The sequence below is a fragment of the Opisthorchis viverrini genome (genome assembly GCF_000715545.1).
Source record: "Opisthorchis viverrini unplaced genomic scaffold opera_v5_23, whole genome shotgun sequence".
NCBI classification, from domain to species: Eukaryota; Metazoa; Platyhelminthes; class Trematoda; order Opisthorchiida; family Opisthorchiidae; genus Opisthorchis; species Opisthorchis viverrini.
Genome location: NW_008751679.1, coordinates 1,076,773 through 1,089,005, shown reverse-complemented (window position 1 = coordinate 1,089,005; position 12,233 = coordinate 1,076,773). Strand labels below are relative to the sequence as shown.

At 43.7% G+C, this 12,233-nt stretch overlaps 1 protein-coding gene across 1 annotated transcript; it reads right to left on the bottom strand.

The window, feature by feature from the left end:
• Window positions 1–5,687: 5,687 nt before the first annotated feature.
• On the bottom strand, window positions 5,688–11,263 carry T265_02022 (hypothetical protein; the record flags this gene model as incomplete). Its single annotated transcript, XM_009166170.1, has 2 exons — window positions 5,688–6,042; window positions 11,235–11,263. 2 exons carry the CDS (start codon window positions 11,261–11,263, stop codon window positions 5,688–5,690), a joined length of 384 nt encoding a protein of 127 aa, XP_009164434.1.
• Between the last annotated feature and the right edge of the window lie 970 nt (window positions 11,264–12,233).

Below are 12,233 nucleotides of genomic sequence, written 5' to 3'. Positions count from 1 at the left end.
ATCATCAGTCGACAAATCATATCCCCATCGGAAGTGTATGAAGGAAGCATAAATCTGTCTTCCCAACTGTTCCGCCAGCATTACCAAACAAATGTTACCGTTGGCAAAGCCGAGCAACAATGGAGACACCCTGATGACTTCAGCTACTTTCCGGTGGTCACACTAATACCACACATAAAAGATGGAAAACGAAGCACGAGGGCTCGGATACTGCCAGGTTGCCCAAGCCTAGACATGGGAAGTCAGGAGGCGAAGGTCAGACCTTCCGATCAGTAGATTCGCGCTCTAACCACTGAGTCAGCTCGCCATACCGCATATGGCCGAATATCGCTCTCCCTCACTCAAATCAATATAATTCATTACCAGCGCATAACGCCTCTCCATTCCCGTTTAATTTAAATTAAAGGCAGATAGACCTTCCGTCAGTAGATTCGCGCTCTAACCACTGAGTCAGCTCGCCATACCGCATATGGCCGAATATCACTCTCCCTCACTCAAATCAATATAATTCATTACCGGCGCATAACGCCTCTCCATTCCCGTTTAATTTAAATTAAAGGCAGATCGACACAGATGTTTGCGTAACATGACACCGATTTGGAGAGTAGGAATACTGTTCGTTTCACTCTCAACTGAGGCGCAACTCGCAACATTATCCTTTTTTCTCTTTCGTGGACGTTTTCTCCATAAGTCTTTTGACATTTATCTGCAGAATCCCAATGAGTCGTCAATAAAGCCGATGGCTATGATACTTCGGCTTGTGAGTTTGGTTCGAGTTTGCATTTCATAAGCTCCGACACTGGTTTGCCGCATGTTATTCCTTGGATGCCTCAAATCTTTCATCGTCTCGAACAAAGCAAGTAGACCATAAGGTTGACGGAAACTCGGGGACTGCGCCTATCTGATGAGCCCCAAGAAGGGCGAAACCGGTTGTGGGCTGTCGACGGATTTTCAGCAACCTTATGAGTAGTGCATTATCAATGCTAGTCTACTTTTAGGATTATGCTTGAAAATTAAAGTTCACACAAATCTGTCTATGCTTATCAGCTTATCGCTCGTGCGACGATATTGTGGTGACAGTACCACCCAAAAGTGTTCCGATCGTATTAGTGTTTCGTATGAAAATTCCCACTGACGCGCACTGATTTGGTTCCAATGGGAAACTCGACCGTTTCCTAGCTGAATCTCTCGTTCATGATTTTCTCGGAATGCTTCATAGAGGCCGCCCCATGTTTCAGTTGGCAAGATAGCTGAGGTGTCGCAATAGGGACAATGCTCAGTAGGTGGGCTGTGGAATGGCTTTCAGTAACCATATGAGTAGTGCATTGTGTCAAGAGCGGATGAGCATCGGCCCTCAAAACTGTCGAGTGTTCAACTGCCGACAATTTTGGAGGGAAAACGCAACCTTACGAGTAGTATATCTCTTTCTGTTCCAGCAGGCTCTTGTATCGTACTTCATTTATTCATTTGCGTGCAATACCCATCTGGGATTGGGCAGGTTCATTTAAAACACTAAAAAACAAAGTTAAGTGATAGGTAAATAAACATGGAAGTAGCTAATGACCCTTTTAGCATCGCGCGCAACTTGCTCAAGTTCAATACCAAAGCGATCGAATCTTTCACCGAATCTGCGAGGGGAGCGATTGCAACACTTAAATCTTTAGCCTAGAATTAAAGCCTGGTTAACCTGTTAAGCGCCACTCCATTAAAATATGAGATTTGTGACCGTCACCGAAGATAGGAAGGTAACAAAGTGACCCTACTGGAACACAAGTGATGTATTTGTAGGCAAACTCGTACCTATTCCAAATGAAAATTCTCACTTATAGGAGTACCGTCATTTGCCTGTATTTTCTTCCGTGTGATGCGTCACTGAATGGCATCTGTATGTACTGGAATGCTTCTCAACAATATCACGCTGAAAATAATGCATTTCTGGTCATTTTTGTCTATGCGAAAGGTCATATCATTCATTAGGCTGACAACGAAATGTCTTTCAAGCTTAAATTTTCCTTCTATAATTTAACGTGATGCAGCTGTTAATGTGTTTATTTTTAGCGCTGTTGGTGTAGACTGCCCTTAGGCGCTCATGCCTTTGAAGTTGCTGTGTACCAAGAAAAAACGTTTATGTTAAAAAAGTGACTGAAATCGTCCTGCGATCGCATTGAATTCCGTTTGAAATCTGCACACAGCATTATCCCTTTCAACTCATCTATCCCAACAGAGTCGGTAAAAGAAGGAAAATACCCTTGTTCTGTTCAGTCCCTAATGTCAAGTAAGTTGATCAAATGTAATGTAGAAATAATATACAGGCGGGTAGACATTCAGTGATTGGTCGGTGCCATGGTGTGCATACTGAAGCAGGGCTGCGGTCATATGGACTCATCGCCAGAAAAAGAGTCCACGGGTGCTGTTGGTTGCAGGCAATTCGGCCTTTCCAGAAGAAAGTATCACAGCAAAAAGTACGCACAGAGGTACATGGGTATTGAGTAACTACTGATTTGGCCTGTGGGATGGTTGTACCGTTAATATGCATCGGGATACGGTCCTCTACCTCAGCTTAACAATAGAGAATGTCAGAAGCAATCAAACAGATGCAAGCACACTACAATTTGATAAACCAGTTGATCGAAGAGCGCGTATCACGAACCCGTCTATAGCGATTGGTGCGTGGATGGGAATTCATCTCACCTCCCAGCCTTTGGCGCAACGAACAGCTGATCCGACAACCCATTTCCTCTTTGCAGTGTCTTGCTTCAACAGTTCTTCTGTGTATGGTCACTGTTGCAAGATTTGTTCAGCAGCGCGATTGTCTAAGGCCAAAGGTATGTTGAGAAATGGTAATATGTGTTTTCTACTGACCCGAGTGAAATGACTACTGTTTCATCCTTCGGCAGTGAATTCATCAAATCTGTAGAGAAGATTCCCATGAGTGTCATCAGAAAGGAAGATTGCGACTGATGCATTTCATCAGCTTTATAGACATAAGAGTGCGTGATAATTCCAACAGATTCCAGTATGGCAGGGTACGTGACCTTCCAGAAAAACAATTGGAAAGGCTTTCTCGTAGACTAGGGTAAATTACCCGAACTCCTCTCAACTTGTTCCGTCAGCTAGTCCATTTAGCTGCACTTTTGATCTTACTCAACCTTGTGCGCCTGTACATTAGTTGAGGGACGAAGCACGAACGAAGTCTCCAAAGTAACTCTCTTATAATTGTGAGGAGGTTCATCTTCGGTGTGATAATTCGGATGGAGTAACACGTTCACCTCATATGTAGGTCGCCCAGAGTTCAACCTCCTTCACGGCTATTGGGCTTCCCCACTTTGGCTTAGACAAGGGACTAGTCAAAATCGAACGATGTGAATAGTCTCGATGAATCCCACGACCATATTTGTTAGTTCAACGGTCACATGGGCTAAAATTTATCCTAGAAAGCTTGCATTTGACCCGAACATTCCAATGACAGCCCTTGAGATACAAACGCATTGGATGGTGCGTGTTCACTTGCAAAAAGCTTTGCAAAGTAGGCTGGTGCTTCAGCTGCGGTCAGTTGACTTTTTTAGTATACAGTTATCCACAGTGTCAGCCATTGTCATCATCAGTCTGGTGAACCGAAGATACATGATCCGCTGCTTCACACCATTGGCTGAGCAATATATCTAGTGTAATTGACCATGGCTTGATTACTGTTCTAGGGGTGAACGTATATTATAACCTAATTTTGTGCGATGACTGATCACTTGCATCTATTCAGTTTTAGACAGTCATTCACAGAGAAGCTATATGCTTAAGACAGCAATGATAAACCGTTAAAGGGTGTTACATAATGACAATAAGCTCAGGTATTTACTCCGGGAGATGCGACAAATCACTTTGTCCATGATGACTTGCCTACGACGTGAAAGGACTTGTTGGAATGCAACGCTTGTCGAGTGGATTTTCTTAGTTTATTCATACAACGATAACTCCCAAAGAGCATGATTGTGTATTTCTCAAACGGCAGAGGCTAAGCACTACTGATCTAACAGGGGGGTGTGAAGCCTTCATAACCCGTAAATCCATTGAATCACGTCTTGCACCTAGATGCGAGGTCCATGTTAACGATAAATTCCAGGAAAAGTGCATTGTTCTTTTCAGAAGGATAGTTATACCAGGAAGAAATGAGTTTATAGTCCTTCAAGGCCATATAGGATCCTGATCAGAGTCTTAAGTAGGCATGTACTTGCTAGTCCAACCAGCCACTTGCATTCCACTCCCGAATCCCATTGGTCTTACAAAATGACAACTTGGTAGAACGCTCATATCCCACCGTGGAGTGGTTTCCGTTGATTTGCCGCCAAGTTCAGTTGATTTTAGCGGTGAGAAGCCTTCCAACATCCATGCGACTATCTAATTTTACATCTGAATCTCGCCAAATTTTTTAGTGTAGTTTCGTTAATCCTCTGCTTTGTTGCCACACTGCTGACAGGATCTTGTACGCATGCAACGCGCCCTAAAGTTTTGGAAACCAGTCACAAAGCCATCATACTATGGTAATATGTGCTTGAATTTGGCCAATATTTTCACGGTTATCACTGTAGTGATACATGTATCCATCGGCCCTCAACTTTGCAAGAAATTTTCGTGAGCGTGTAGGTGGGAGAAAGTTGTAGTGGTGTTTTCCAAAAACTCCTATTCAAAACGATCTTAAAGCCGCCTTTGCTGGACGCAGATTAAGTAAAACACGAGTCCCCCATGACTGCAAGTAAAATCAGGTCAGTGGAGCGAGCCCACTTGCTCTCATGACCAAGTAAACTTGCTCGGGAGAGTGCTTGGGTCTATAGTTATGTGGGACTGATCTGCAGGTGATTGTACGTGGTTTAGCTAAAGACGACATACCCCAGAATAAACATACAGGCCGCCTTCAGCTAATGTGTTGGTTCTAAGGAGGCAGTCAGTCCGAACTAACGCTTTTTCAGCATGCTGTAAAATGAGAAACAAGTGCAAAAATCGAACACAGGAAGGATGATCATGATGAGAGTTGCGAGATCAAACAACTAGTTCCGTATCGCAGCCGTCTCGCTGTACCGATAACAGAAGGGGTTGGAAAAATAAATTATATAAAAAATCGTTCGGCTGTAGCACCCTTTCGGTGCCAAACTGCCATTGCGCCCGTAGAAAACACTAGCGTTGTGATACTGCCAGGTTACCCAAGCCTAGACAGAAGAAGTTGTGAGGTAGAGATCGAGTTTCAACCGAAGACCATTCCGGCCAGTAAATTCGCGCTCCAACCACTAAGCAATCTCGCCCCACGGGGACTGGAAATTTGATATTTATGATACGGTGCCTCGAAACTGCAAGAAACACCATTAAAATATATAGTGGGTCTGTGAGAATGCAGCCAACAGAAGTGATTGTTCTCGACGGAATGCAGTTCATAAGGTCGTTGAAAACTCTTCAGAAAGCGTAGTGCTACACAAAAGCCACCTCGTGTTTTAGTACAATATTTGAGGTACGAAAGATTTGACAGAAAGCATTCCTGGAAAGGTCTTCAGTGACCTTGTGAGTAGTGTGTTCCGCGTTTCCTTATGTTACACTGCCACGATATGTCAAACGAGAAAATCTGTAGAAACCTACACAATAAAATCTTCCTTTATTCCATTCATACCATATCCGAGTCCAAAAAACTTGGTCTAGGGGTAATTTTAAATATGGGGAAATAACAACCGTATGTGAGCCCAACGGCAAGGGATCTTATAGTCGCAATTTTTGGGGTTCTGCGGGATAGGCATGTTGTTCATAGCCACACCACTCATTTGAACGGCCGTGTTCCTGTTCTGGGCGTAATTATTCCGGTGAGTCCACACCAAAGGGAAGCACTGGACTCGAGTTTCTCTCTTATTAGAGCTCATCAGCAGTGCATATCCAATGGCCGTGCCGGGATTTGAACCCCGGACTTCTGACATACGAGGCGAGCGTGTAACCACCACTCCACAAACGCACGTTGGACACATCTGAATTATCACGTCTGAACAGGCGAACGTGTTCACACTTGAGCGACTTTATAGTCCTTCAGATTATTTTAGCGAAAACGAAACGATATTTTATCGGTCGTGCTGTCTGGGATTCTATCTGAGTGACCCATCAAATTCTCTCGTTTTCCGGGGTGGTTTTAATCTTAGTGACGTCACACCACTTTTAGGTTGCTTAAACTCCACCCGATGCCGTAATTGCCCTTCTGGGGGCCTACTAGTCTATCAGAACTGTCTACTACATAAAAGTTTCGTTTTTTCCACTACTAGTTCTGTTAGATCTTTGAGACAGTCGTGTGTCGTTGCATTGCAGCATGTATTCTATGGCTTCTAGGCAACCAGACAAATATTTCTGGAAGGAAACGTTTCAACTTCAGTGGAGCAAAGAACACTCCTTTCTCTTCTCCATCCCTCAAATCTGAATTGACAGCACACTTCTTCCCATTGGTGTACTTTGCATCCTTGCTTGAATTCATCTACTTCTTGTTGTGCACAGATCGGAAGTAGAACTGCAGCCAGTTTTGAAATGCGCCCACAGTGTCCAAGTCAAAAACCAAATTGCGACAGCTTTCTAATAAAATGGACCTGACCGTTCGGGTCACTGTCCCCGACAAGCCCCGCAGTTTGTACGAATTCCGTTAAAACACCATTGTCAATGCCACTCCCATAACGAATGATGACTCTTCACTTGGTTAACTAGATTCCTTCTGTGGCACGATGTTCGTATCGTCGATATCATATCGAGTGGTGATACGTGCTCACATGATTTGGCTTCTCGTTCCGCAACTCTTCAACGAAAAAGGGACCACATTCCGGTATCATGCAAGGAACATCAAATGCATTTTCATCAGCCAGTGTATCGCACACGAATCCGAAAACGTAGATCACACCACTTTCCGCAAATGTATAGGGGCCAGAAGGAGCTTCTTGCTGGGTTGTGAAGGCATACGCATTGTGGAAACCTCCTTTCCGAGAAGGTGTTCTGTTTCAGCGCTAGCGTTCTGACACAACTGCTTCCATTTGATTACTCCATCAGGGCAGTTACCTGACCACAGACAAAGGCCCCTCGACTAACAGCCTATTAGCTGGTCACTGAAGTTGCAATATTGAGTCATTCCTTTGTGCAGTACCATATGAACAGTTATCCGCAGATGTCAATTGTCCCGTAATCAACCTTTCCCCACTATTGCGGAATTTCTTAGAGTAGTACCTTCACTGTAGTCACTTACCCAACCATCCTGTTGTCCCACCGGAAGCGTTTTGGAATCAGCGATTCAGCCCTGTGGGAACCACTTACCTTTAACTTTCCCTGAACAAGTCAAATCAGTGCGTTAGTTTAAACTGCGAACCCACAAGTCCGTGACAATCCTCATTTTGAGTTTGCATGTGGCGGGCTTTCCGAATGGAGTCAGAAGAGGACTGTAACAAGTGGGATAATCCATGCATAGCAGCTTTTTGAGACCACTGTAACGAACTGAAGGGAAGCTCACACTGACAGAGTTTCTGGATGCGTGTATATTGTTGGCAAAACACAGTCGTTCTGCATGTAGTCTGATGTTGTGTTCTACGAAAAACTACAGTAGACTGTCAAACATGGAGAGTAGAATCCTTCAAGCGATTGATCACTCCATGGTTAATTGCAAAGTACTGACTGCCAGCATCCAACATTATGTTATACCTCATGCCACAGACTAGAAGTTTCGACCAGTTCTTTTGATCCGGAAGCTCTTGAAATTCTCGTGCTTCGGTCCTCTTGGAGCACGCAGTTCTAGAGGTCCCTCTAATGTTCGGAGGAAGATAGGACTCTGAGTTCGGCAAATACACTCATTTGCAAATCAGTTTGATTTTCATTTGAGAATCAAGTGAATCCCTCGTTTATGATATTCCTCAACTGAATATGCTGCACAAAGACCACCTCATGTTTCAGTTGGTACGATATTCGAGATATCGCAGTATAGTTTCATAAGGGAAACTACTCACAAGGTTGCTGAAAACCCTGAGTTCATTTTCCCTGCGGCCCATCAATAGAGACCGTAAAAATTGCATTGCCCAGATGGTCACGGGCAAAGGCATATGTTCCGTGTGAACACGCGTGAGAATATCGAAATAAGTCAGCCAGGTGCCTCGTGAAGCGATATTCTTTAAATGGTGTGACTGCTTCGAAATTTGTTTAGATTGAGAGTAGAATATCTCAAATCGAACCCGCACTCCGTCGGCATATGCGTGTTTAAGGAAGCCAATTCAGCTGCACTTCACTTACAAGGCTTAGTACTTTTGGGGGGCCATTACTTGAAAATTTCAGTCTTGCGCTTCACTCCCACCTAATGACGTTGTAAAAACAGAAACCATAGGGTTCCTGCAGTTAGATTGGTGTTTAGCTGGATTAGAGAGTTCCACCATCCTCATCTGCTGCGACAATGCACTTGCGCTCGCAATGTGTGCAGGCTTCCCCATAGCTGTTGTGTCCAGGGCCACCATTCTTGATTGAAATGAGGACGTCGCTTTTATGAAACGCTGTAGGAGATTTATACCACTATAATTTTGTCAGCCAAACCTTGGTTGCCTACGAAGGCCAAATTCAAGATTCAGGTGCGAAAGTGGTGAGATGGGTGTGCAGTCTCATCGGAAAATTGTCGCCTAGCCGTAGGTTAGAGCCCTGTATCAGTTACAACGAAAATCGGGTGATCTATAAGGACTTGTCATTGAATTAGTTTTCAGAATCACAGCCTACTTGAATCTGTCTTTCAAAGGGAACTGCCGCATCCTGTGCTTAGTCACTTTCAGGACACTCCCCATTGAGTTCGATTTTATGAACGTTCACATTATCTTGTTGACTTCGCCTTGATTTCGAGCTTCAGTTCGCGTACAACTAAGTTAGTCACGATCTGGTACACGCTTGTTTCAATCAAGTTTTATGCCATCTAATAACCAAACCTAGTGCCATATCTTATTGTCGTGGAGGTAGATGAATTTCCGAAAAAATTATACTTGATCAGATACAACGACAAGCTCTAGATCATTTCTGTTTTACTACTAGATTCGCCTCTGTCTCAAGGACCACATCTTCGAAGAGCAATCAGAGGGATACTTCAGTGTGTTTTCTTGTTGAACGAGGAATCGTAAATTCAAAACTTCAGCAAGCAGTCACCTCAAATGAAGGATGGATCCTGGAGGATCTTGAAAATGCTTATTCTGTCAAAAGTCCGGCGTACAATGCAAATTTGTGCATTTTTGCACATTTAGCAGAATATAGTCGACCAAAGCTAGGTATTTACCCTGAACAATGTGGATTACCCTTGTGGATAAACAACGAATGTTCGTCAAGTACACTCATTTGCATACCAATTTGGTTTTCATGAGAGATTCGCCCGAATCCCAGCTGAGTCTCTCGTTTATGATGGAGGCGTTTTCACGCTGTCAGGAACAGAATATACTATGAACTTATGGGTAACGATTACACTATGCAAGTGAACTCATCCATACAGAAAAGCCGTCGGGTGCTGTACATCTGGGAATCATAATCAGGACGTATTCCACGATTTCTCGAAAGTTCTGATCTAATGACCTTTCGGATAAGAGTTCGTGCAGAGTACAAGGAGCAGTGTTGTGTACTCAGCGTGTCAGCGGCGTTGTGTAATCAAACGTATACGGTATTGGCCACACCTAGACTCAAGCTCAGCATCTGATTTTCATTAACTCTGATTTCTTTGGAAACAGAAAGACCGGTGAATTATTATCCTTTATGGGCATCACCTGTATTTTCCAAGTTATCGGAGGATTTCCAAGTTTCAAACATGGATTCCATCTTATGAGAAAAGCCTATTTGAAATGCGTGGAAGAACTGTGTAACTGTTTCATTTCTGTTTGAAAATGCCAAATATCGCCAAATATCCAGCAATTCTGAACGAAATCGTGAGCACTTCGGCAACAGGAATCCATATTAGATCATCGAATGAGCCAATCTGACCCACTTCAATTTCATGGGATATAACTAGTGGACGTATCATCACAGTGAAAGGCAAGGAGGGAAGGTTTGACTTTTTTCAAATTCTGAATCAGGGTGCATCGGAAACCTGGAGTGGAATCTAGAAACAACCATTTGTTTAGTAGTCTTAACTTTCTACGTATCTCCACATTCAAAGTGACAAGCTATAAAATATGGTGAGCATGACTTCAGCCTGATTAATTGTTTAAATTCAGTGACCAGTAGTCTTTACACACAGCAGGAAATCGATATTTGCAACTGGGAGCAAGAATTTACTTGACGGTGTAGTCCAATTGTGACCTTATACACTAGTATGCGAAGGCTATTTGTCAGATTATTTGATTGTTCCCAGTGAACCGCAAAAGCTCATGCCTGAAGGCTGTGCATCAATTTTTTGCGTGAATTTCTCGGAAATGCATTGTGAATAAGTGAGTGGGTTGGGGATCGTTTGTTTTCAATCCTCAAGTGTTCTTGTACTACTCTGTCTGTACCAACGCATGATGGTTTGTTATAGCCCTGTACAATAAAGACTGCTAACCAGGGTATGCTCTCGGAAAGTTTCTATAAAGGAAACAGGGTCCTCGAGCACCGTGCTACCAGATCAGTTTGTGAACCATGTACCATTTAGATTCACCTGCCAGTTCGAATTTGACATTTGCCTTAGCAGGGTCGCCTGAACTTGGTTAGTGATGGGTTTTTCGCTTAGTTCTACCGATATTTTATGTTATCGAGACCACTCGGACGGTGAAATTCATCCTCCCTCCTCATCCGACATCTGAAATGCTCATACTCGCTGCATCCTCAGATTTAGTTATCTCGTGGTCAAATAAATAACTGGAAGTGGAATGGGCTGTTTGACAGAAGTTGTGCCCTTATCATGTCAGCCTTCGTCCGACTGGGATGCACATCGTGCTGAAGCATAATTACGACTTCCATAGCCGCACGGAATTAAGAAGATTGATGAAGAACGTGAATGTACCTGTCTGTCGGAGAGATGCTGACTACAGTCGTGTTGATTGACATACTGGAACTACCCAATGGTTACTGAAGGACACAACAATAGGTCTTCGGTTATCTGTCCCTTCTGTTGCCGTCCAGTCACCATTCACTCTGTCGTCGGAGCTGCATTCCTAGAGCAAGCGTTGTAGTTTGGGAAACAGATTTTTCTAACCTCCAAACAATTCTCTAATCTTCCAGCATGTTGGAAGCGACAACTCATCAACCCTGCAAATTACCTGTTTTCCTTAGACAGTGGATCATTCATCGTCCCAAGACTTTCAAATTAACATTGCAAATTCGGTGCATGAAATGACAAATCTGACACTAAGACCTCCTCCACATACGTTGATTTGCACTGTTTAACGTGTTTACTCAGGGACCGTCTTCATATATTGTTTATTTTTGAAGAGCATGGTCATAGACATAAAGTGGATACCAGTGATGGATGTTAAAGGGTTACAGGAGAATATTAAATAAAAAGACAGAAGCGTCTCATTCGAAGTCATGCCACCAACAGTTCCAGTCACACAAGATGAACTCCAACGTATGTAAGAATGGTTGGTGTAGACCAACAACACAAGAAAGGACAAACGGTCCTGAATGCTCTTTAAGGCGCGATAAGCGGTAGCACAGTCAAGACTCGCGCATCAGGAACAAAGTGTCCGTCATATTGGGTCTGGTGCGACAGTTAATGGCAAGAATGTACACCCAACTCCATGTACCACGTATAAAAGGAAGCCCACAATGGCAAGCGAACACAATTCACTGACTGTGACCTTAGGAAGTCCCAGTCCTATACCAGCCTTGGCGGGTTGAATGAATCAGTTCCCCCGATGAGAAACGATCAACGGTTGGTGGACCAAAAAGTCGACATCACACCCATTCGTCCGCACACGTCCATGTGCACCGAGTGTGCCAGGTTTTACTAGGACAGTTTTGTCTTTTTTTTAGCATTTACGCCTTTTTTCATCAATAGGACTAATGTGAATGGGATATACTTACAAAAGTAGTTTGTTACCAGTAGCTGACTTATTCAAGTGTTTCATCCTCATCGTCACCAAGGCGTTCAAACCCGTGACTCATCGGCTAGTGATTGAAGACTAAACCGGTCAGCCAGGAGGAGCTGATCAGGGGTGTGATCAGCTCTCAGTTAGACAGGACAACGTGCCACTCATCCTTCAATCACAGAATCCACACCACGTGGTCGCATGTTAATTAGTTCCTCGAGTGACGAC